The 26,264-nt window shown below is 37.9% G+C and overlaps 1 protein-coding gene across 31 annotated transcripts; it reads right to left on the reverse strand.

The window, feature by feature from the left end:
- Positions 1–111: 111 nt before the first annotated feature.
- Positions 112–24,954, reverse strand: znf740a (zinc finger protein 740a). 31 transcript variants are annotated; one of them, XM_042500073.2, is made up of 21 exons: positions 24,521–24,948; positions 21,639–21,801; positions 21,252–21,434; positions 20,584–20,700; positions 19,791–19,911; positions 19,456–19,539; positions 17,061–17,144; positions 15,163–15,246; positions 14,571–14,654; positions 14,060–14,143; positions 13,585–13,668; positions 12,776–12,859; positions 10,970–11,053; positions 10,508–10,591; positions 10,043–10,126; positions 9,517–9,600; positions 8,647–8,730; positions 8,104–8,187; positions 5,839–5,922; positions 5,294–5,412; positions 112–3,523 (listed from the first exon to the last, which is right to left on the reverse strand). In XM_042500073.2, exons 2-21 carry the CDS (start codon positions 21,681–21,683, stop codon positions 3,353–3,355), a joined length of 1,932 nt encoding a protein of 643 aa, XP_042356007.2. In that variant the 5' UTR covers positions 21,684–21,801; positions 24,521–24,948; the 3' UTR covers positions 112–3,352. The 31 variants fall into 31 exon arrangements, with proteins under 31 accessions (XP_042356007.2, XP_042355993.2, XP_042355999.2 ...); XM_042500059.2 differs by having other exon boundaries at positions 20,554–20,700; positions 24,521–24,947; XM_042500065.2 differs by lacking the exon at positions 24,521–24,948 and adding an exon at positions 24,177–24,470 and having other exon boundaries at positions 20,554–20,700.
- Between the last annotated feature and the right edge of the window lie 1,310 nt (positions 24,955–26,264).

The following is a 26,264-nucleotide window of genomic DNA, read 5'->3' on the forward strand; positions in this document are numbered from 1 at the left end:
GCTGTAATAACGAAAACAGAAACTCTCATGTTTTATTATGTTTATCGTACAGTCTCACTCTTGTAACTGCGTGAAATTAAAAACATAAAACACCAGTGAGCGTAAAAAAAGTCCTTTACAAATTCTTTTATTTCAGCATAATAGTAAGAAGCCTCTCCTCTGATTTTCATATAGTTGAAACTAATTGGATCACAAGGGTACATATTAGTTAGCCCATTTTACAATAATCATTGTAACATTTTTTTAGGAAGTTATTCTTATGCACTCATTTTCCTACACAAAATAATCAATATCAAGATCCTATCTTAACTGAGGACCATAACTCTGCATGCAAGACTAATAAAGAAAACAACTAATCTGTGATAGCTACTGTTATGCTGTTGTTCATCTAATACCATTATCAATATAATTTACTACAAATACCAGGGACTTCGTATAAGAAAGAAAACATTTTCTTGTGGTACTACTGCCTCTAATGTCAAAATTACCGAACATACTGGGCTCTCAACTGTACTGATCCAAATTGTTCTGTCCACCTTCTGTGTCAAGTTGAGGAGAAATAGGCTTTGTCTAAAACCTAAAATCTAGTACAGTCTGAAGGAAAAAAAATATCCATCTGTCTTTTTGCACCCCCCCCCCCTCCTGTCAGTCCAGTGTTTACAATTTCATCAGAATAAAAAAAGGTCCTTGAAACAATCATCAAAATGTGAATTCTCAGACAAATAAATCCTCGGATCTGTCTGAGACAAATTAAAAGTCAATCTTATAAACAAATCATCTGAGACTCAAGGATTCTATTGCATTTTAACAATGAGACTGATAATACTAAAAACAATAAAAGACAAAAAGGTATTAACAAGTGATGTCAACTTTATACTGTATTGCCCTTTAGCCATTTCAGGATGGGCTCGCACCAGCAGTGTCCCTTCTGCAGATTCGGAGTTGTTAATGAATTTCTCAAACTTGGCCGCTTTCCTGCCACTGGGTTTTCCTTAACCGTACCAAAAAACACTTAAAACTGAATTCCATCTTTAACTGTTAGACAACTTTGCTTTGACAACAATGGACCATTTAAAAGAAATCCTCCCAATAATACTTTTGTTAAAACACCACTTAACTCAGTAATCTGCTTCTTAATGTATCAAAACATTTTTTCACCCTTGAAATCAGAAATAAGATTATCCACTCCGGCATTCCACCTCCATATTCACTTATCTGGACCTTTAAATTAAAAAAAAACCCAAAAAAAACCCAAAAACAAAACAGTTCTCCAAACAGATCCAAATAAAACGCCTAAAACCAACCTTTCTGTTAGTCGCTCTGGTATCAAAGACAAGTTTCGATGTCCTCATATGTACATGTTATGTTCAGGTTCATTTCTGGCTTCGACATTACACTTAGGATAACACAGTCACCAGTCACAGAAAGGATCAAGTTTGAGAAACTTTCCCAATTTGCAGCAAAGCGGCCCTGATCACCTGGCTCCCTTTTTTCTGCCCGCCAACGACTTCCCCACAGTATGATCAAAGTTCATCAAAGGTAAAAGAAATTGTTTGTTACAGTATTATTTAGTACTACAATGATTACTTGTGTATCCGCACTTACTTAAGGCTAAACCCAATGACATGACAGACATCCATTATTACACACCAACCACATATTTTGGATAAAAAAAGGCAATTGTTAGTGTGTGGTGGAGTCAAGCAGGTGTTGATTCGGCTATGGCACGCGACCAGCCAAAGCACTGCAGTGGGAAACAATTTAGCACTACCGACTTCTCACAAGGACCGTCAAACTCCCAGGAGCTCCGTAAGGATTACATACTGGGTTACACCGTTATCAGTAACAATGAGCCAAAATATTCATCATCATCATCATCAAAAGACGAGCTCTCTCGACAGGAGAGCACAGTCCGTTTTAGCGCCACTGAAACCATCAACATTCTGTAACCATGACAGCGTTAGGATAAAAATAAAAAACATACCATGATGATGAAAGGCTGTCTCGTCTTAGTAAATACATCTGATCCACAATAATAAACAGCTGAGAAAAAAAGGCAAATGAAAAATAAAGAAAACACACTAAGGCCACAAGATTTTGTATACCCCCGCTAAATCTCACAATGAGAGTTATCTGTACAAACAACATAATGGGAGTGGGAGTGGCCAGCCTGTGCTAGTTTAGACCAGAATCCACAGACGGAGCGAGCACAGCTTCTGTTTCACACTGGAGATCTCTGCACTTGTACTGAATAGATACGGCCCGACTTGACTCTCGGTGAGTGCGGTCGGATGACGTGCTAAGGCGGTCATCCCGTGCCTTTTCCTGAGTCATCCGCATGTCACGCAGAACATGAGGTACACAGGTGATTCTCCCGTGACCCGACCGTGCCTGACACTGAGCCCGTCAACTGCAGGCGGCCCCATCCACTTCTCGGAAGTCCTGGTTTACAGTTATGAAGCACTGTTTTATATATATGCTTTTGTTTTTTAAAATGAACACACAAATTTACGCAGGTTTCTTAAAGATTTCACCGTGACAGTGGCAGAGGACCGTATTTGAGCCAATTTCTAATCATCACTTGCTTTTTAGCCCATTTTGTGCACACAAAAAAAAATCCCCACTCAAGTCCTATAGTGAAATGATAATAAACATTTTCAGTTATTTACACAAAGTAATTATTAAAACTGAACTTCTTATGCTGATAAAGTCAAGGAAATCCTATTGTTCAAATTATTTTTAGACCAGACAATGCTTTCAGGGAGATGTCTTAATGCTTAGCACTATGTGAGTGACACTGGCAGGAGAGATCTGGTCTACGTGAGATGTCAGAGTGGTTTCCTTGCTTTACATGGAAGAAAAGTTCAGTTTTATTAATTAGGACCTAAGTGACAACCTTTCGGAGTCAGAACGGGCCACGTGAGGACAATTATAAAGAAGCTCAAATATTTTTTTCCCTCACCACTTCATCCCATTTTGTTGCAAACACGTCAGGATAAACAATTCCCACAGCCCTTCCCGAGTACCACGAAATGCAGATATATTTGAACAACGATAAAAACTTTTTTTCTTTTTTTTTGTTGCAAAAATCAAATAGATTAAGTACAAAACAGGACCACTGTTCATCACAGAAAAGTCTCGTCTTTAAAAAAACGGGGAAGAAAAGGAAACACAGTAAAAAGTCAACAAAACAAAAAACACAAATGTCCCTCTGTCATTAGTAATCCCAGGACTGGAGCTGCGACATCAGTCTGTGCTAGAGTGTGGCGTCACTCAGCACAGAGCTGAGAAGAAGAAACCCTGTGGCTTGTCCCGTCTCTGGCGGTGTTGTGGATGTAGGGAAGATGGAATGTCAGACCGCCAGTCGGCCCGGAGGGTGCAGGGGACTCCAGGTTGGGGGCGCGGGTGGGGGTTCTTGGGGGTATGGGCGGGGTTCGCAGCATGGCTGGTTCTCTACTTTGGCTACGCCGCGACCCTGGCACAACCGCCGATGCCGCAACAGCCGGTCTGTCCGTGAAAAGTTCTTCAAAACACACAAAGCGGACAGTTAGTTATTCATGTAAATGTGGTGGTTAGGGAGGAGGGGATAAAGACCCGAAAACAACAAACATTTTCAAGATATCAAGAAATCAGTCCTCATATTTAACATTACAAACATCGACTGTGAAACTAATAATGAATTTAAAGTGGAAACAGACAATTTTCCCCCCATCTAGCGTTTTTTAAGTGGTGGTATTGTTGGCACCGCTGTTGCAGAGACAACAAGATCGTTTTCAGTTTCCCTCAGAGGCTCGCACATAATTCCACTTACATCTGGGTTTCAAATATGAATGTTAAAATACATCTTTAAGCGTTTATTTGCTGTCATTTACGGTCACACTGCTTCTGTCCTCTGCTGTCTGTCTGTGTGTGTGTGTGAGACAAATTTGACACACCGCAACAGGGACTTCATGTTGTATTCAGGTGCACTTTGTAAACTCTGAAATCAACGTTGCTTTGTACTGCAAAGCTCGGGGTTGCCGTCTAAGTGCAGCTTGTAAACCCAGTAATCGATACTGAAATGGCCATAAAGGTTGTTTAAAACGGGAGAGCATTTTAATTATTTGATGCTAAAATTGTAACTATAGCCCATTTAATCGGGCTACATGGGCAGATTCTAAAAATTCCATTTTTGTTCAAGTTGTTATCAGAAAACCTCATAATGTTCTGGTTTAACAGGTCCCCAAGTACCTCTGTGATCATTTTCAAGTTGTTTTACTACAACATTTTAAAATAATTAGTAGGGCTGTCAGTGTTAACACATCAATCGCGATGCAATTAAGGTCCGTGCATAATGTTATTTATTTTGAATTGAACTAATCTCTGGCCGACCCTCTCGACTTTAAGAGGCCGCTAAAGATAGATAATACTGCTATTATATGAAACCAGAGGACCTGAGGAATCCAGTGGTACCAACCATATCTTGTCTAGTTTCTGAGGAAGGGGGCTGATAGTGCTCCAAACTTAGGCTAAATTTTGGCAATAGAAATACAGTATGACCATTTCACAGGAGTCTCTTGACCTCTGACCTCTAGATATCTGAGTGAAAGGGTTCCAGTGAGTCTTCCCCTTACAGAGATGCCCAATTTGTGCTCGTCCCGTGCAGGTTTTTGCTGTTATTTGATTCCTAATCAAGATTATCTGGTAAGAACTGCCTTACCTTGTCAATATGGACTTCAAAACTGTTTTGAATAGCAAAATAATGGATTTTAAAATTAAAAAATGTAATTAATCACAAATGACTATTGAAGTTCTGCGATTAATCGCAATTTAAAAAACTAATTGTTTGACAGCCCTAATAATTAAACATTTAAGTCATACCCAATAAGCATACATTTTGAAAATATGCACGATCAAAATAAACAACTATTAACAGCGACCGGTCTCCTGCTTGCTACCTTTATTTTGACCAGTAGAAAGTGGATTTTTGTCATCTACCAGTTCTCTTGGTGAGTCAAAAACTTAACTATGGACATTGGCTATGGGGGAAAACAAAACTGCAATCCTCTTCCTTTTTTTGGTAGCACAATCGCAGAAGCATCTCCTTTGTGCCGTAAATGAAGCCTTCATTTTCGCATAAGATCATGTGTCATTTACATGGAACAACTCTTATTATTTTACAGCCATCACACTGTAGAATCAGCATTTACTGTGAAGCGTCAAGGCAAAAAACGTGTCTTTTTCCACTTTACAATACATTAAAAGCGTAAGTATAACATTGGTGTCACTTTGCTTTGTTTCTGCTTGTGCATACCTGCTGGCACCGTTCACACTGGTAAGGCTTCTCCCCGCTATGGACACGCTTGTGTCTCTCAAGGTGGTAGCGCTGGATAAACCTCATATCACACATGTCACAAGCAAATGGCTTCTCTCCTGAAAGAGCACACAAATACACAGTCAATGAATCAATTTTGGCGTCTCGTACCAACAAAAGAGCGTGCAAAATTTTCACTTACTAGTCTTTATTTGCAAAACTATATTCCCAACACTTAGAAAAAGTTGGAAAACAATTGCCCTAACAGTAAAGTTCAAACAGTGTAGTTTCAGCATCTGAAAATTGATATTCTAAAAAGGCCTCGTCATCAACTCATTATGTGTACATCAGAGTGGAATTTCTTGTTTTCATGGCCCAGATCTACGCAACATAGTGGCCCCAAAAGGCGGGGAAAGTATTTTTGAGGCTGGTTCAACATCCCATCAAATGACTTGACAATCCAAACTCGAGTTTGTTGTGACCTCGTTCTGTTGGAAGCGCCAGAGCCTTTCTCAGTAATAAGGGTACGGTAAAAGGACGCATACCCGTATGAGTGAGGCTGTGTCTCTCCAGGTGGTTACGCTGAATAAACCTCATGTCACACATGGAACAAGCATACGGCTTCACCCCTACACACACAGAGCAATATATTAGCCCTACCACCCACAAATGCAAGAAATACAACTTTCAGGCTCAAGCTAGCACTAGAGCTAAAACACTGACAGAAATAATAGCTTATCATTTCGTTGTATGTTATGTGCATTTCCTTTGATACAAAATGTTGAAATGTTCAGACATGCAACTAAGACCATAAGATTGAATAAAATAGAGTTAAAAACGTCTGGTTTCAAAGCAAAAACACCATGATGTGTCACCTGTGTCTGTCATTACATTTTTGTGTCTGAATGAACATCAGTAACGTCCTGACTTGACGCTGCAACGACAACTTTTACAGCATCCTCTTACATTCCATCTGTCACGCCTGTATTTACTCCAAAAAGACATTAATAAATAATTAGCAATAATTATTTCACAGTTTGAGTTTCGAGTTGAATTAATGCTGGATATTATGTTTCCTAGAGACATTGTTTGCTTTTAAAAAATACTACAAGACTTTTATTATGATGCAGTTGTATGCCACACCAAAAAAAAAGCAAAATAAGAGTAGTCATGGTAGAATATGTCTTATTTTGGACTTCAGTGTTGATCTGCAAAAAAAAAAATGAATAACTCTTTCAGATGGATTAGTTTCATGCTTTTCAGTTATGCTAATTGATGTCTGGAAGCAACATTTAGAGCTTTTGCACTTCTGTGTGTGAGGCAAGAGACATAAAAGACATGACCCCCTTAAACAAACAAAAAGAATATCTATCACAAAATATTTTTGATAAATTATGAAATCAGAGCGTAAATGTGCTGGAAGGCTGTTTTGTTTTTTTCAACATATTTTTGATCATTTACTCTCTTGCGTTATGCCAAGAACTGCAAGTACGACCTAAAAACGAGAATTCAGTGTGGAATTGGAGTCAGAATTGTTCAAATTAAACCCAAACTAAAAGGCACCATTATCAGTCCTTTAAATGAACATTATATTTCTGGGAATTGCCCTCCAGTATTACTGGTATGCATAGTAAAAATAACCAAAAATCAACAACTCACCTCAACACTGGCAGGTGGAATTACAACAGAAGAGAAAAAAAAACTAGAGGGCAAAGAGGCAGACAGACACGTGCTACCTCTACAGCATGTGGGCCCTATTTACACCTGGTACTAACATGTGACCTTGTAGTTTCAAATGCCCCCGAAATGTGATGGGATCTCAATATGCAAATAAGCTAGGCAGGCTTGTCGGTAGACATGCCATGACCAAGGTCAAGGGAGGCAGCACCATGGACAGGTGTCAGGGAAGACTAGCTAGCTATTACTACCAGGGTTTCCCACACATTCATTTATTCATTTTCATTCATTTATCACAATTAACACACCTGCTGCATACCACGCAGTTACGCACTGCACCACACTCTCGGAGCGTAGAGCCTACTCTTGGCACAGATGGAGCAGCAGAGCATCAAGACACATTTAAAGTGAAAATGTACTTATTCTGCTGGGTCTCAAAGTTTGCATTCACTTGCAGCAGCTGCTCCATTGATCTGATCTGAATGGATTGAGAGATCAATTATCCTACCCGGCATGTCACAAACTGTTGCTGAGGAAAAAAAAGAACTCATGGAGAGCTCCGCCTGAGCTGCATTCACAGACCCACAAAACCACCAGAATTTAGAGAGGGGACACTGAATGATATGAGGGGACACACATGCATTCAAATGAGCTACCACTACACATTCACTCCAGTTCTGTGGGAAACACTGGCTACCATTTGTGGCTTTTGCAGATTTAGTTAGTTAGGTGACAAATCAACTTGCCAAGTTAAGAATATTCCTTAAGAATGTAGTCATGGTAAACAGATTACATTAACACCTGTACCTACTGCATTAATATGCAATATTCTTACCAAGATAACAAATCTAGCTTAACTGGGATCATATAACACAAGAGATTCACACTATCTGCCAACAATTCTGGAGGGCAATATTCTTTTTTTTTGCTAATTTTTTTTTAACCTAATTTCAAGTATAGGAAATGTAAGCGTAAATACTTCATGTTTTACTAACAGCAACTGACCTGAGCACCTAGCAATAAACATATGCTCTGACTATAATGTAGCCACACAAAGTTTCCCTCAAATGAGCTCCATAAAGAGTAAATGGTGATTTATATTAAGTGAGAAGGGCAGGTGCACGGACCCATACCCGTATGAGTGAGGCTGTGTCTCGCCAGGTGGTAACGCTGAACAAACCTCATGTCACACATGGTACAAGCAAAAGGTTTCACACCTAAACGCAGAGCATCAATACATTATTTTCAGAACTTTTTAATTTCTGTTTCACAATCCATCAATCAGTGCTTAGCTTTAAACATTTATTTACAATTGATGGGTTGTTAACCACTTTTGACATGCTATGTGAAATTTTTTCTAAAATTAATGTATGTTGCTTTTTTTTCTCTCTAAATCCAATTAAGAATACGTAAAAACTGTGTCGATCAAATTTCAGATCCACAACTTAACACATCACATGAGCTGATGATGTTACAGCCCTGTATTTATTTACATGTAGGTGCTTTTTAAACTGTTGAGAACATAATGCAGGATAGCTTTGATCAAGAAAAATGTACAACTAGTTACTTTTACAGAACAATAATAATCATTTTCTGAGACAGCTGACTTCATTGTTTAAGATAATGTTAAGTGCAGTCAGATCTCAGTGACATGGGTAAGGTGGGCGGACGCATACCCATATGAGTGAGGCTGTGTCTTGCCAGGTGGTAGCGCTGAAAAAACCTCTTGTCACACATGGTGCAAGCATAAGGTTTCACACCTAAACGCAAAGTAGCAATATCATATTACTTTACCTCAATTACCATTCTTTATGAATAAATACCTATGCTATTGGTTATTAACCACACAATTGCCAATTCATGCAAAAACAATGTCTAATGTTTCCAGCAAAGAAAACTACAAAACTGACTGTTTTCACTATATCAACAATCAAAATGTTTTTGTTATCCAAATTTATTCTAAATAATTTAAATTACAGTCAGGGAGCACTGCAATCAATGACCTTACTTTTGTGTACCTCATGTTAATAGCCTATGACTAAAGTCGGCTTAAATCATGCAATAATGAATGGAGTATTTTGCTTTTACAGTGTCTTTAAAAGCACATTTCAGGCTTAACACATAACCCCAACATTCATTTAAAACAACTGAGCGTTTACCACTATTAAACATGTCTATTAAAGAAGAGCTGATGAAGTAAGATCATTTTCTGAAAATGGTGACAAAAAATGTTTTAAAAGCACAGGATGGGGCCAATATGTCAGCATTGATGGCCTCTACTTACTTTAAAGTTAATTCTCATTAAAAAGGTGCTTTATGTTCTAGAGGGCACTGATAACTATCATCGTAAGTAAACCTACTTAGAGTAAAGGTAACATAAATTTAACGCAAACAGTTTACTTGAATGTTTTACACACAGCTTATAGTCAGGCTACCTCTTAAATAAGACATCTGTGTAGAAATTGTAAGTGCTGCTGATATTAGCACAGTAAAGACTGTAATAATTGCCTACAAAATGTGAGAAGGGCAGGTGCATTGACGCATACCCGTATGAGTGAGGCTGTGTCTCGCCAGGTGGTAACGCTGAACAAACCTCATGTCACACATGGTACAAGCAAAAGGTTTCACACCTAAACGCAGAGCATTAAGGTATTATTTTCAGACGTACTTCTTTTGTGTTCACAATCCATCAATAAGCAACATACTTAATGTACTACTCAGAATTGATGGGTTGTTAACCACTTTTTTTTCTCAATAGCTTTGGAAATGACCTTTTAAAGAAATGAATTGTTGTTTTTTTCCTCCAAATCCAATAAGAAATGCATCAAACTGTGTGAACCAATTCTCAAATCCACAACTTAACACATCACATGAGCTGATGATGTTGCAGTCCTCTATTTCTTTATACATTAAGACTTGCTTTAATGTTGCATTTATACACATAATGTAGGGTAGGCTTGATCAAGAACTTGTTTCAGAGAGTAGTGGTAACTATCGTAGATCACTCTGTATCCAACATGATGTTATTACAATCTGATCTCAGTGACATGGGTAAGGTGAGCGGACGCATACCCATATGAGTGAGGCTGTGTCTCGCCAGGTGGTAGCGCTGAAAAAACCTCTTGTCACACATGGTGCAAGCATAAGGTTTCACACCTAAATGCAAAGTAGCAATATTATATTACTTTGCCTCACTTTCCATTTTTTTTAAATTCAGGAATTATTATATATACGCTATTGGTTATTAACCACACAATTGCCAATTCATGCAAAAACACAAATATTTCTCTCCATATTATCAATTTCGTAGTGTTGCAGTTCAACAAACAAAAAACAAAACAAAATAACGTCTTGCGGTCATCCAGCTCAACTGATAATGTCCAACATAAACAGACTAGAAAACCCTTAAAACTTCATACTTCATATTGACATTTCCCTTGAATGTAACAGGCATATGTCTGAAGTGAACTAACAACATTAAATGTGCACACAGATTTGTAAGAGTGAATGTCATGGGCACGGTGCACGGACCCATACCCGTATGAGTGAGGCTGTGTCTCGCCAGGTGGTAACGCTGAAAAAACTTCATGTCACACATGGTGCAAGCATAAGGTTTCACACCTAAACGCAGAGCATCAACAGAATTATTTGTGTGTCTCTGCCACCGGGGTAAATATAATAAATCTGTACTCCTATTTTTTAAGTTAAGAGTACCAATCTGGACTAAATTGATATCGGTGGTTAATAACCAATGTCATTCCCTAAGATTACTTACAAAAAAAGTACAATATGATATAATAATTGTTTTAAATTACAAGAGTTTCCAGAGGGGATCTAAAAATCCACTTACACAATACATTAGATGATGATTTCATCTATTTGATATCAAACTTGAATCATTTGTGTATAAATACAGATATGCTGTGTAAGACTAGATCAAGCATACAAGTGTTGCAGCATCCTAATCTTGTGACTGGGTTAAGATTGGCTGACGCATACCCATATGAGTGAGGCTGTGTCTCGCCAGGTGGTAGCGCTGAAAAAACCTCTTGTCACACATGGTGCAAGCGTACGGCTTCACCCCTAATGCACACAAAGTACCAACTTTAGCATAAAACAGTCAACTGCCAAAAATGATCGACGTTAAACTTTACTAATTGCTTAGTAAAGTTCGGTTGCACTTATCAGCGCTTTGTTTTACGCTGGAAATTCCAGCATGCTTCAAAAATTGGCTATTCCAATTGGACTTTCACATCTGATTTAAGTTCAATTGTAACTGCTAAACGCCTGAGGCCAAAATTTAAGTGAGAAAAATTGGGGGAAATGAAAATATTCTGTGTAGAAAGCAAAGTTCAGTAATTTACAAACCCTACAAAAACTGTGACATGACCAGATGATAAATTGAGGCAAAACCAAAGTCTGAAGTGGGCATATTCAAACTAAGTTAATAGCAGGTTTTTCTCACAATGCCAATAGGTGCTTCTTATTATATAATTTCAACACACCTCATACAGATTTCTGGAATCATACTCAAATTTTTGTAACGCTGATCGCAGAGGTTGGACTATTTTAGGCAGTTGGAAAACAACTATGCACAACACATTAAGATTAGACATTTATTTGCAGAGCAACATTTAGAATTTAACTAGAATATTGGTGTAATAAACAGCAACTGCTCCTAAAACCACCATAGAAAAATAGCTTATTTAAGCAAAAATAAAGCACTGACTCTGCTCTATCTTCAAATATAAAAACTGTATAAAAGCAGGCTGACAAAAGAGAATATATTATTACATAAAACCTATTTTCAAATATGACAGACATTGAAACTATTCATAACAGAGGATTATATGTTATTTCCTCACCATTACTTTGAATGTGAAATGACACAATGATTTAGCTGTGTGAGCAGTCGTCGTTGAATTTTCATTTCAACAGGAGAAAAAAAAAACTTACTGTGAATTTTTAGCTTAAATATGATCTTTTATAAATAAATATGAAATATTAAGTGCCATTTTGCATCTCATTCACATCAACTGAGCACTCACACAGTGTGTTTCCCTAACAGCAACATTTTTTAAAATTTGGGCATCAGTTTTTAGACACAGTTTGAACTTTACTGTGTATTATTAATGTGAATATGATATTTTCAGATAAGGAATGGCCTAAAAATCATCCTTCTCCATTTGACTTCAATCACAATTTTAATGTGTATCACAATAGAGATAAGAAATCTTAGTGTGCAGAGATGTCTTAAAGTCTGAAAGCCACAGATATTAGCCGTTTTGACATTAAAGTTCCTATGAAATATTTTCATATGTTCTTGTCAGCCAATATGCATTTTATATATTTACGAGAATCAGCTTTTTGGAAACATGGAAGCAACAAAATTAAGAGCCATGTTTGTGCTCCAAAGTCGATAAATGTCAAGGTCTTTTCTTTTTCACAAGAAAAATCCAGCTATTGGGCTCGATGTGTAGCCCATACTGTATCATGTTGAATTTCTAGTTACTGCTGATTTAGATAAAAGCCTAAAAAAACCAAATAAAACTACAAACCATACAGTGTTTTTGCTTCACGGTCATCATGTCATTTGATATACAAAGTATGGGAAGAGTTTTTGTTATGCAGGTGCTTATAAAGCTCCTCACAGATGCCACATGAAACATTAGCACTTGCCAATAAAGTGACAGAAAGCAATACAAACTCGAGTTTGAAGCAGCCATGTAAACATTAATGAGGGGCGCATGCACGACCAAAGTCAAGGAAAGACAAGAGTCAGGGTTAAAGAAAATGAGGACATACCCGTATGAGTAAGACTGTGTCTCTCCAGTTGGTAACGTTGTATAAACCGCATGTCACACATGGTACAAGCATACGGCTTCACCCCTAAACAGAGCACAAGAATGTTAGACGCATTTCAACGCGCTGATGATCTTCATGAATACTAGACATTAAGATATGGATATCCTTTCAGGTTGTTTACTATAACATGCTTTATTACAGACAAAATTCTGTCAGAGACATTACACCAAAAAAGAGTAAAGAACCTGCAGACATCAAGAGTTAAGGTGCATCATCAGTTTTCAAGGAAACAGGGCTGACGAATTTGGATCAGCTTGAGTAATATTCAGTCATCCTGCAAAAAAACTGTTGATGGTGGTGAAAAACATGTGAAGTTCAAGTTGAAGCTTTTTGGTGTTACTAAATGTCCAAGATGCACCATTTCACTATTTAGTCAGGCCAAACTTTCATTTGCCTGATAAATTCCTGTAATACATAGCATTTAAGATCACTGATGCCTGCGTTTTCAATCCTTTTTAGTGTAATGTGCCTTTCATTGGATATGTAATATAATGCTCAACAATACACATGCAATAGTACCATTACAGTGTTAATCATAAAACAAAGTAACTGACAGGAAGAGTCACTTTTTCAGTGGACAGTTTTCCAACAAAGCCTAAAAATTCTATTAAACATTTGTTTAGAAGGGGAAATTAATGTACCAACAATGGTATTATTATTGTATTGTATATAGAGGGAATAATAAATTAAAAAATGTTGTTTATATGAAAGGTTTCATAGTGAAAGGGGAACAAATAATTCAAGCATACCAGTATGAGTGAGGCTGTGTCTTGCCAAATGGTAACGCTGGAAGAACCTCATGTCACACATGGAGCAAGCGTATGGCTTCACCCCTAAACGCATACAGTACCAAACTTTAGAAAAGTGTTCTTATGAACTATGTACACAAATGAAATGTCATTTTTACAAACACTAGCCAGTGTTATGACAATACAAAGTCTCATATTTTTATGGCCAACTAATCTCTTAATAAACAAGATAGAAAATGAGTCAACCCTGAGAGCAGTTTAGCAAACACAATGAGTATAACAGTAAAGATAAGAAAAACATCTACCAGTGCTTAAACATTAACCTTTCACAATCAAGAATATGGGACAAAGTAGTACAAATTAAGAATTTTTTTTGAGTCAAAGTGTGCTCACAGATTGGTGATGCCTACACACAAGGGCCAAACATCTACAACCCCTGATGCTGTCAGGTGAGAGGGATAAATAAAACTTATACCCGTATGGGTGAGAGTGTGTCTTGCCAGGTGGTATCTCTGGAAAAATCTCATGTCACACATGGAGCAAGCATATGGCTTCACCCCTGCACACACAGAGCAAAATATTTTGTAAAAACACAAAAAAACTGAACAGGACACACTCACTTCCATTATGTATCCAGACATGCCAGCAGTAGTGGCACCAGAATGATGCAAGAGTTAAACGCTAACATTTCCTAATCTATCAACATGCTTCAAAAAGGGACCTCAATGAAAATGTCATTTTGCTAAACAGTGCAGCTTTTCAACTCTGACATGCAGTGCAAATTAAAAAAAAAAAAAAGACTTAACACAATTCAAAAGTGTAATTTACAGGCACTGCGGTGAAGTACCACTAAAGTTAACTAGAGAAATGCTTCCAAAATACAGCCCTAAAGTGGAGAGTTAAGTCATTCTATAAACAAAGGACAGATGAAATTCAGTAAATTGGGTAATTGGGCTCTGATGCAGCAAAGAAGGGTAAACCCATACCCGTGTGAGTGAGGCTGTGTCTTGCCAAGTGGTAGCGTTGGAAAAATCTCATGTCACACATGGAGCAAGCGTATGGCTTCACCCCTACACACATAAAAAGTATGTAAATATATGCTAGAAACAGAAAAAAAACACATAACCATCAACTCTTCCCTCAGAATGACTCTTCTTTGCTTCTACCATCGGCCTGAGAAAAAAGGCTTGTTTTGCAATACATGGTTATGTGCAATATGACCATGAGTCATTTCAAACAAACAAAAAACCTGAAGATATATATATATATATATAGTTAAATAATAGGAGAAATGGATGAATTATTGTGCAGAACAAAGTAGAGCATTTCGCAGGGGAAAAGCTGAAGTCGTGTACATTTAGGTGCTCCACTACGTTTGCATGTATTAACATCAGGAGGTGAAAATAGTAGGCGTTTATATTTTACAACCCTAATACATGTCTGGATACATCTTCATGTTTCCTATTAAGTGAAAATTAAAACTGGTAGTCATTTTTATACACCCTGAATCTCACTGCTTTGAGTTGAAAAGTTAAGGCAACACCACCACCTAACAAGCTAGGGTAAGCGGACGCATACCAGTATGAGTGAGGCTGTGTCTTGCCAGATGGTAACGTTGGAAGAACCTCATGTCACACATGGAGCAAGCGTACGGCTTCACCCCTACGTACACAAAGTATCAACATATTAGCTAAGACGTTCCTTGAGCATCATTCACAGGCAGTAAATCACTAGCACCTGGCAGACATTAAACATTCCAATCAAGCTTCATGCGAATTGGTGATTTGTTTTGTTTCTAATTAGCCAAGTGTCCTCTGTTACGGGCAGCATTTTTCAAATAATCTGGAGTACATCATGAAACAGAAGCAGCAACAGCATATAAGCCAAGCACGTTTTAAACAGGACATACAAATGGGCAGCAAGATGGCGAAGAAACGTCTACGACGGCGATCACACTGGCCAGCTGAAGCAGAGACGTCAGCACACTTCTCCACCGCTAACTACTGCAGGTGTTGATGACATGTTTAAGCGTTGTGGTAAGTATATCTGTTTCTTACTGCAAGTCGTAATTGGTTTAACATCTATGTAGCGCACATTAATTCCATTTCTGGTGGATTGACAGTGTGTATTACTCTGAAGTGTTACGAGTGTGCTTGTTTTCTTACACTCCAAAGTGATGATCTGCCTCAACTTTCAAAAGCTACCAATCTGATCTCCGCCGTACACTTACAGCAGAAGCGTCTGCAACTGTGCAACCGTTACAGCGAAGACACATGAGCCGTGCAGCCGTTAATCTGCGCGTAAAATAGGTGTGGACATCAAAGGACTGTTCCCGTAATATACCATGGCCTAAGTTAATCAGCTCCTTCAATATGGTTGGATCAGTTTGGGAGGGCGTTAACATAAACTGCTACACTAATTTGACGTAATCAATAATTCGTTTGCAAATTTGAATTTTCTACTAAATCCATGCACAACCAGAATCTTCAAACACCTGTGTGAGGTACTCTCCTGAAAAAGTGTAAATTCATGTACTTAATGCATCGTGACCAATCACCCCATCATTTACGCTGCGGCTGTGACGCTGTGTCACACTCATCCATTAATATTACCAACTACTGCATCTCAGTTCAATCGTGACAGTATACACAAAATGTGCATTACACAATATTATGGACACAATTTAGGTTAGCCATCAGCCGGCTTCATCTCTTCAGCTCGATACAGCACCAGCAACAACATCCTCCAATGTAGATGGGAAAATATCATTTTTGTAAATTTTGCTGAGCAGCAATGGTACAAGAGGGATAATCCACTTTGAGGGGTCCACAGGAGCTATTTTTTAGTTTGTGTCAGGTGTTTATGTAATATCGAAACAAACATTACAGTGCATTACAATAAATGACCAATCATTGGACATTATCAGTAAAAAAGCCTTCTGTGTGAGGGAGGTGTTAATTTAACCCTATAGTAATTCAACTGTTTGTTCATTAAACTGAAAAAAAATATATGCTTGGTTATTGTACGGCTTTTGTGTAAGATTATAATAATGTATGTGTCTTACTTTTTCTATATCATTGTTGCTGTTTTATTTAGTTTTATTTATATTTCAGCATACAAGTGATAATACTCTAAGTCCACTTTGACCCTTATTATTAGGACCCCTTTATATGGGGAAATTAAAACTCCTTTTTTAGATATGCAAAATTTTATACTACAGAACTGTTCAAACCTGCTAACATTCAGCCCAACATAAAGAAGGTTACTGATGGATTTTTACAGAATTTATTTAAAATCAACTCCAAAAAGGTTGGTTTTGAACTGCATTTTTGCATGTATGTCTGTGGTTGCATGGTCATTCAGACTGTGTATTGTTTTTTCACGCCTCTCTTGAATAAAAAATATTGATCTCAATAAGACTACCTGATTGAGTAAAGTTTCTTAACTTGAACTGGGTACGGTAAAAGGACGCATACCCGTATGAGTGAGTCTGTGTCTCTCCAGGTGGTAACGCTGGAAAAACCTCATGTCACACATGGAACAAGCGTACGGCTTCACCCCTACACACACAGAGCATAAAATTATTAGCTATTCAATCTGATAAATAAGCCAAAGAAAATGCGAAAAGAAAATCACAAAACTGATTATGTGGAAAACAGAAAGAACAGATGCAGTGTTGCCACGAAGAGCAACTGCTTAGTAAAAATTTGAAGTTTACTATTACTTCGTTTACTATTATTGATGCATTTCTTTTGGTGAATACTTGGGCAGTTGTCACTGACTTGAAAAACAATTAGGTTGGAGGTTGACTTACCCACAGGGCATACTTCTTAAACAATGAAAAACAAAGAATTTTGTGTGAAAGGGTGCAACGCAAATATTGACATGTTTTTAACTTCAAGTCCTCAATTTTCATTTTATATAAAACAATTAAGAACATAGTCCTTTGATGTCCATGCAGTTATTTTCACTGACAAAGTCATAATAACATACCAAAATGAGTAAAACATAAATATATAAATCTTGCATGTTTTTTTGCGGCCTGTGCTTTGAGGCTTTCATAAACATACACTGGGGTCCACAAGTTTGAGTCCACTTTCAAGTCCACTATCAAAAAGTCTTGTTCACGGAGCTGTTTGTTGTCATCATTTTGAAAAAATATTTTAAATATATATATTTTTTCCAGTTATTTTGGGAGAGTCTAAGCACTGATGTACATTAATATTTTGAAATGTAAGAAATGCACATAAATCTAACAAATACCTGAACATTCAAATAGTAGCAGAATTAGTGTTACATATTTAGAATACCATAAAATAAGAAAATTCATCTATGTCATCTATGTGATGCTACTTTTAAGTACATTCAGCTTGTCTGTGAACACTGATTTTTGTTTAGAAACCAATATTGTGGAGCAAAGTGGTTCTCTTGAGGAGAAAGAAAGGAATCTGCTTCTAAACTGAGAGAAACTGCACACTGTAGGGATTTTCTTTGGTCAAATCATCCAAACCGAGACATGGCAGACTTTAAGAATAAAGCGGCCAGTATGCTTCGACAGAAGAGTTTGTCGGATGGGCGAACAGCGTGGGTGGTCAGATGTGGTCCGCTGTGACCACAACCAGTTGTGATCTAGCATTGCCCAATAGTGCACGGAGTGCTGAACTGCACAAGTTGTTTACAGAGCATGCAGCAACTGCTAGAGTGGCTGAACACACATATTACAGGGTTACCACACATTTTCATGGGCAAAATTTCAAACTCGTCCATGACTTTTCATAATACATTATTTTTCTTGCCTCACTTGCCCACTGTTTTTTAAACAAGATTCAAACTCTATTCACAAATAATTTCAGCTAGCTGGCATACATGATGGAGAGACGGAACGCAGGGAGAAAATGAGGAAACATACGTCTAGGCAAAAAAATCGCTGCATATAAGAGCAACGTTATGTCGACAGCTTCAGAAAATAAATCTGCTATTATGTTACATTACACACTATAGAACTCCATGACTTTTCCAAAAACTTTAAATGATTTTTACTGATTCTGTGACTTTTCCAGGCGCGGATATGTGATCGGAAAATTCCATGACTTTCCCTGGTTTTCCATGACTGTGGGAACCCTGGCGTTAGCCCGGGTGTAGTTACTCTTTAGTGTGACTACACCACATGAGGACCAGTGTATCAAGCTGATGTCTCTGCAGGACCCAACAGCATTTGCATGAACAAAAATAAATTCAAATGAACAGAGAACCTATGATTTGACTCGTTTAAACAATTTGACAACAAAACAAGTCGAGCTAAACAATGCCAAAGTATCCACATATGGAGACGGGAGTAAAGTTATTGTTTTTTTGACAGACGAATCAAAGTTTGAATTTGCAATAAGACTTTTAACAGACACCAGTACTCAACCCCATTTGGCATTTAGGAGAAAAGGTGTAATGTGACTCTAAAATAACATGGATTCTCAAATCCTGTCAACATCTCTACAACTGATGCCATTTCAAATAAAAGCCTTGATTATAGTTATTATGATTATTAAGTGATGACCATCCAAAAAAAGGGGGAAAGAAAACACATTAATTTGAACATAAATGTTAAAACAACAGTTTTTAATAGTGGACTCAGGACTATTGGACCGCACTGTATTATGTTGCCTTCTTTCATTTTTCCTGGTGTTGGGGAACCAATATTTATGAGTCAAATGCTGTGCTTTATATTTTGGAGGGGAACAGACTTTGAGGGGCGGCTTTGTTGGAAATTACTGTCCACAGACAAAATGAACCCTGCGCATCTGTCCAGTGATTCAAGTGACAGACTACAGATGTAGTCTGATTTATGTAATATGGGTACGGTTAAAGGACGCATACCCGTGTGAATGAGGCTGTGTCTCTCCAGGTGGTAACGCTGAATAAACCTCATGTCACATACGGCACAAGCATACGGCTTCTCCCCTAAACCGAAGAGCACCAGTTTTAGTCAAAGTCCCCACAGATACCACCAATTAGCTGTGAGGCAAAAACTATTACCAAACAAGGTTGTTTTTTTTTTTAAAAGCAGGCCATTGCAAAACCTTACAGTTGCTGCACACTCCTAGATTCATTCCAACTCAAGCTTTCAGGGCCTCTTTCAACAAATGATTCATGTTATCAGGCATAAAAAGCTGTTTTGGCTTAACTGATAACTCAAGTTGTTCCAAACATACCTGTGTGAATGAGAATATGTCTCTTCAGGTGGTATCCGCTCCTAAATGCTCCGTAACAGTGATCACAAATAAAGTTTTTCTGCACTTTGGATGACGGACCATTCTCATCTCCACCTGTGCCCTAATGAGGACAGTAAGAACATAACGGTTCAGCATTTGTTTCATGTACCAGTTTAACAATGCACTAATAATACAAACAAAAATAGTACAATTTGACATGCCCAACCCACAACTGGTCAGAACTTGATGTGTCTAACACTGCTGCGAAATTTAACAAAGTTTAAGGCCCATAAAACCCTAGTTTTTCATGTGTATTTTTAATCTTTTCTAAAAACCCAACTTATCCTTCATATGAATCGAGCAACACACGGAATTTTTTTTCTTGTTTCTTTTTAAACAACGTTTAATTAACATTATAACTGACAAATAGCCCAGAATCCCTTCCAATGGCCTAATGCCCTCATGTTACTGCTCCCCCTGTTATGCACACAACTGCAGTTATTGTGCTCCGCTTCACTCTGCTCCCCTCCCCCTCTTTCCTCTCTCGAGATCCTCCACCCCCTCCACATCTTCCCTGAACTCCTCCCCCCACCCCCACACAAACAAAATGTGCACACACGAAAGCTCCAAGTGAAGCGCACTTGAATAAAGTTAAATGCTTTTTGCTCAAAAATGTGTGCACGCGGCTGACTACGCGTCTGAGGAGAAATTTAAAAAATGCGCCGCAGAGACCCTTCCCTAGTTAGCCACCACAGCCACTGACCTTCCCTCCCCTTCCTTCTTGTTCTCTCACTTTGCAGGGCGTTACTGATTTCCTGTTCTTTTTTTTCTGCTGCATGTCCTCGTTGGCCCTCATGTCCTTCTCATCCAGCAGGCGGGGAGCTTGGAATTCACCTTCCTTCCGGATGAGCTACAGAGCACAGAAAAGGTCAATTATTTCCTGATATCAGATCTGTAACCTTTAAAACTAAAAAGAGAATATGTGAACATGACTAAAATAAAGTGATAAAGCGTCTATTATGTGCATTTTTGCTACTGCCAACTAGAAACGCCAGCATACAATAGTGTGGGTTTGCATTGCAACACATAATTTTAAAACTGTCTGAATAATTCCTGATTTATTTTGTTTTAGTTTTCATACACAAGAAAACTGGTGTTTGTGGAGGTAAAAGGCAGATGGAATATGTGGAGCTTTTAATACTGCAACTATTTGCCCTCGTGTGTAACCTGGTAATGATTTCTTCATTATGTTTTTCCATCATGAAAAGCATGTATGACATAAAGTCATTATCTAGTTTTTAAGTTTACTCACTAATAAGAACAAATCATCATGACTGAATTTAGACTGTAAATCCTCCCACACTCAAATTTCAATGTTGTAAAGGCAATGCTTGCACAATATTAAGAGCATAGCATATAACAGCCACATTTCCACTCTACAGTTCCCAAGTGGGTGCTAACCAGAGGTGGACAGCTCATTCCAGATGGGAGGATCATATGGCTCTGGGGAGCACGGTCAGGTCCCTCTCTCTGCGGTGGTCCATGACCAAGTGGAGCCATCATTTTTTTGGGCGGAGCAGCCATGGAGCTGGCCTGCATCAGGGCCATGCTGGAGAGGACAGCCTCGCAGCCAAGCAGCCCCGCCTGCGGAGAAAAAGAATTAAGAGCAACAATTTACCGACTACATCAAACATTTAAAAACGGTCTGCAATTTGAAAGTATCTGCATCTAAGACAATATAGCCAGTCACATGGCATTTGCCAAGCTATTCATCAACGACAACATCCTGAGTGACACAAGACTGCAAGGAAAGTTATTTGTAACCACTTTGGTGTTCTCAAAACAAACCCATTTCATATGGTCGCGGACTGAGCTGCTGGGCAGATGTGACATTGCTGTGGTGTATGTGAGCGCAGGGACAGGGGTGGGGACAAGGTCATCCAGAGATCCGTCAGTCAGGATGGTCGGGCTGGTGGGAAGCCACACCCACCTCACTCATCTAGCATTAAAACTGAGGAAGAGGAGGATGTGGATGAAACAGACAAGCATTAAATGACAACAGCATCACTCGCTGTCTTATCGTTACATATTCCATTAACTCCAGTAAGGACGGTCATTTTCCCTCATGGCATTTAAATGTCAAAAAATAGTACACACAGAAATATTTGTCATTTGTACAAATAACTATTTTGGTAGATTTTGCTCGTTTTTTGTTCTTGTTCAGAGAAATTGGTCAATATACGTGCCATTACAAAATGAGACCATAAACAGAGTTTAATAGTTGTGACCATTGTGTGATTTATCACACTGTATATTTAACTATATTTAACTAGCTACCCTAGTTGATCATTGTAAGCAAGCAACTGAAAGACTTCCAAAATTATTTGATTCCAGACAATAAAATAATTTGCCAATAAACAAGTTGCAGTTGAAGTGCAACTGAACATCCTGTCTATTCTGCTGCAGGGGGACACACATAATTTTATTTTGAATAGAAACCACAATCACAGAAGGACTTTCTTCCAATAACAATTAAAAAAAAAAATATATATATATATATAGTTATGGATGGAAAATTGTCTGTCTGGCTGATGTTTATCACAATAAACTGCAGAGTAATTTATAGTCAACCTGAGCTGTGATATTCGCCTGACATTCTCAAATTATGCCACTGTAGACATCAACACGCCAACCTGACACTATGCTACACTTAAACACTTCCTCTTGTAAGACAAATCTTTGACCTGTATGAAATTATTTTCACCGTGATAATATTCTGCTGCATCACTTCTGCAGTTTAGTTATACACCTCTCATGCTGTATACATGACCACTGAAGCAGATGGAAGCACAAACAAACATTGCTTTCAGTAAATTAAAAAGTGGCACCAAACGCACAATTATTTTTCGGATTTAGAAGCAATTACAGACACCAAAGACTTATCATTAAAAGGAAAAATCCCCCACCACCACCTTATGGCACTAAACTGCATGCTGACAATGCAACCACAAAGCACAGCTGGATGTTTTTGATATAAATGAATTCATATATTAGGTTAGTTTGCACTTCGTATGACATGAGGGAAACGAGCTGAAACGTGACGGGAGGAGAGGACTGCACAAAAATTCAGGAAAAGGGAATAACATCTATAGCCAGACAAACTACAGAATAGTATATTTTTTGATTATGACTGATGAGACAACTAACTGTCTTCCACTGACATCTTCTAGCACGTCAAAATATTTAACCAATGCATTATTCTGAAATACACCATGTTTATAATTTGTTAAGATTGGACAAACCTACCTAAAATACCATAAAATTCAAAAACATATAAACAACAATTAAAGTACTGTTACACAATGAGCTGTGCACAATCAGAAGAAACACTCAAATTGTTAGACTGACATTGACACACTATTACTACTAAGCTATGTTGCTGTTAAAAAGTGGGTTCATATAAGCTGCCATTCTCTGCCTCATCATAACACACATCCAATCACACCACCAACATAAAAAATTATGTGATTCAAATCACATCTATTTTATTCGGACTGTAATAATGTTATGGTTTATGAAGGACAAGGACATAACATTTAAGTCACAAGAATAAAAACAGCATACAATAAATTATTGCAAAACATTGTGAGCTAATTAATAAGCTGCTGTGAGATTGTTTATGTTGTTTTCATAAAAATAAAAAAAGAGCCCTTTTCTCCATATATACATATATATATGTAGCAAGAAAACCTTTTAGATATGAATGTTGAGTGATTGTTGTAGTTCTACATTTACTATGGAAAGGAAATTGGAATTCAAAGGAGCAAAAGATAGATTAAATATATATATATGTATACCACTGGTGATCTGGTTACATTACCCTTAAGACGTTACATTATAACGTACATTTTGCCATAGGGTTTAACAACCGTGATAAGCAGGCCGTTACTTTACTCAAAGTAACACTAATCTTTTTTTCTTTAACCGTGGCACAAGTTAACTGTTACACTCATGTACCATCATGTAGTTAAACGACAGCCAGACGGAGGCAAACTCATACTGAAACGCTACAGTGCTTTCGCCACAGACAGCTAGCGTAGCGCTAACACTGGCTAACGCTAATTAAAAGACTTGAAGGCCACTTCGTACAGTTGTATTTCATTGACTGCTGTCGTGTTAGTTGCCAGCAGAGGAAACGTGACAACATACTGTTGCTTTTAAAATACACAGCACTGATTGAGCTGGCCTTCGCACCACCACCCAAAGCTAACGTTGGTTTTGCTGATGTTGAACAAGCTGGCTAACATCAGCTAGCCAGCAGCTAGCTGCTCGCTGGCGCCCTCGCCCACTGAAATATTAGTAATCGAGCTTTTTTTTTTAGCCCACCTGGTCATCGGTTGGATTCAGTAGCCTTACGAGAGTATCATTCCTGCAGACTGGACCAATGAATATTTTCCCCATAACAATCCTATCTTACACAAGCTCAACTGGTTTAAGATTGAGAGATAAAGACATTCGTGATGGCCGTCGTTGCGAGTGCCTCCCCCTCCCGATGATTAAGCTAACGTTTGTTAGCGAACTAGCAATGGCCAACATTGACGCTGTAATATTAGGTAAATCCCTTTACCGCCATCTCCGAGCACGACTGCTTACACACGAAGTAGCAGACAATCTAATGCACAGTCAAAATTCACCGAGCATCGAAGAAAAATGAAGAGATATTTATCTACCTTTCAGCTTCACTCGCCCGACGTTTCCAAGACCGTCTAGTTTACAAACACAGGAAACGCCACAGGATGTAACCCACTCCCCCACACAGCAGCAAAGCCTCCTCAAGCGAACAGAAAAGGGTCATCTTCTTCTGCAAACTCCCCGAGAACAGAGAGCGTTCAAAGTGTGGATAAAATATGTTTGTTAATCCATTTTTTTATATTGTTGTGAAGATATGACGCCTGTTTTTGTTGTAGCCTGCTGTGGCTGGCCTATCTCCGTTTGTAGCAGATACAGACGACGACTGAAAAGACGCAGATGAAAAGGAAGGAGTGGACACTAAAATGACAGAAAACAGGGACGCGCAGACACACTGTGGCACTTTAGGGGCTCAGTCCGCTGCCCCTTTGCCCCATCTGTCTGAAGTGCCAAATTAATGACAATAATTATCAAAATATGACCGTTATTATCGAGGAATCTTTTAATCTTTAAAGGTTAATTATTATTATGCGATAGCTCCTCCCAAGCTGCCACCAGTGACGTCACCATCAATTGTGTCAGTATTAATTGGTTTTAAGTGACTTTATTGTGCACTTTACTCATTTCTCTTTTTCTGTGCGTTGTTGAGTTTTATGTCAGCCCAAAACCAAAAAAATACACAAAATCGTTCTTAATTTGTTCATTAATTAAGTATTGAGCAACTTTGTTTGTTTTCCCCCTTTGGCTTTAGGCCTTGATGTTTCTATAACATGAGTATTCTTCATTTGTGTGATTAGGCTAGTTATTGCTTCAATAATGTCCTTAGTTAGCTCTTCTCACCCATACTATGGAAATGTCATCGAGAAGCTCGAGAAGTTATAGAGTAAACACTCAATAGGGTCTTGTTCTATTCTGATTTAAAAATTTTAATATATCTTTATGCATTTTTTTTTTATTTTAGCACAACGGCTACATTCAGTTTGCAATCCTGTATTGTATAATGACAGTAATACATCCTTGACTCCTTCAATAAATCCTTTGTGAGACTTAATATGACATTGTGACATTGTTTAAAATAGTAAAAACACTGCTGCTGAGCAACTGAAAATGACTGTAAATGATTTTGTGTTTTTTGCATTTCAGCATAATTTTAGGAGCAATAGGAGAAAACAAACAAACTAACTAAAATCAAAAGTCTTAGTGATGTGGACACATTTACTTTATATATATATATATATTTTAAAATGACTGATGATTTTTAAACTAAAATTAAATATGTGTTCCTGTGTGTTAATTAATAATATTATTATAATATTATTATAATAATAAACAACTTTATGTGTTACTATGTGTTTACCTAGAAAACTAGACAGATGAGCTCCTTTGGTTGGCTGGAAGTTAACAATGATACCTTGAACATGGAAAACTAACTCTTAAACCACTCTTCTACTGACCTAACTTCTTGGCCTCAGTAGAGTCCTTTGCATTAAAGCCATGACCTCCCATTTCACTACACCATCCCACTGGCCTTACAATATTTAGAAGGCAAATGAAATGCAAACATCTGATGCATCATGCACATTTTCAATGAATAATGCATGATCTGACAAAGGTAGTGTTTGAATTGTTCTATTGTTCTGCAAGTATATGGGAGAAATGAAGCCTATTGTTAAACAGTATAACACTTGTTTCTACATTATCACTTTTGTTTTAACAGCATCAAAAATTCTGAGTCAGAGCTTTCTTTTTGAATGTATTGATTATTTGCTGATTTTTGTTTTTCTA

The sequence above is a fragment of the Plectropomus leopardus genome, chromosome 2 (assembly GCF_026936395.1).
Source record: "Plectropomus leopardus strain MGB_pleo_1.0 chromosome 2, ASM2693639v1, whole genome shotgun sequence".
Lineage (NCBI taxonomy): Eukaryota > Metazoa > Chordata > Actinopteri > Perciformes > Serranidae > Plectropomus > Plectropomus leopardus.

Excerpts from the sequence above, each read along its gene's own strand:
- znf740a (XM_042500059.2), bottom strand. The coding sequence starts at position 21,683 with ATGTCACATCTGCCCAGCAGCTCAGTCCGCGACCATATGAAATGG. Across the intron at positions 15,247-17,060 it reads ACACAGACTCACTCATACGG|GGGTGAAGCCGTACGCTTGC; the intron begins GTATGCGTCCTT and ends TTGTGTACGTAG. Across the intron at positions 9,601-10,042 it reads ACACAGCCTCACTCATATGG|GTGTGAAACCTTTTGCTTGT; the intron begins GTATGCGTCCGC and ends CTCTGCGTTTAG.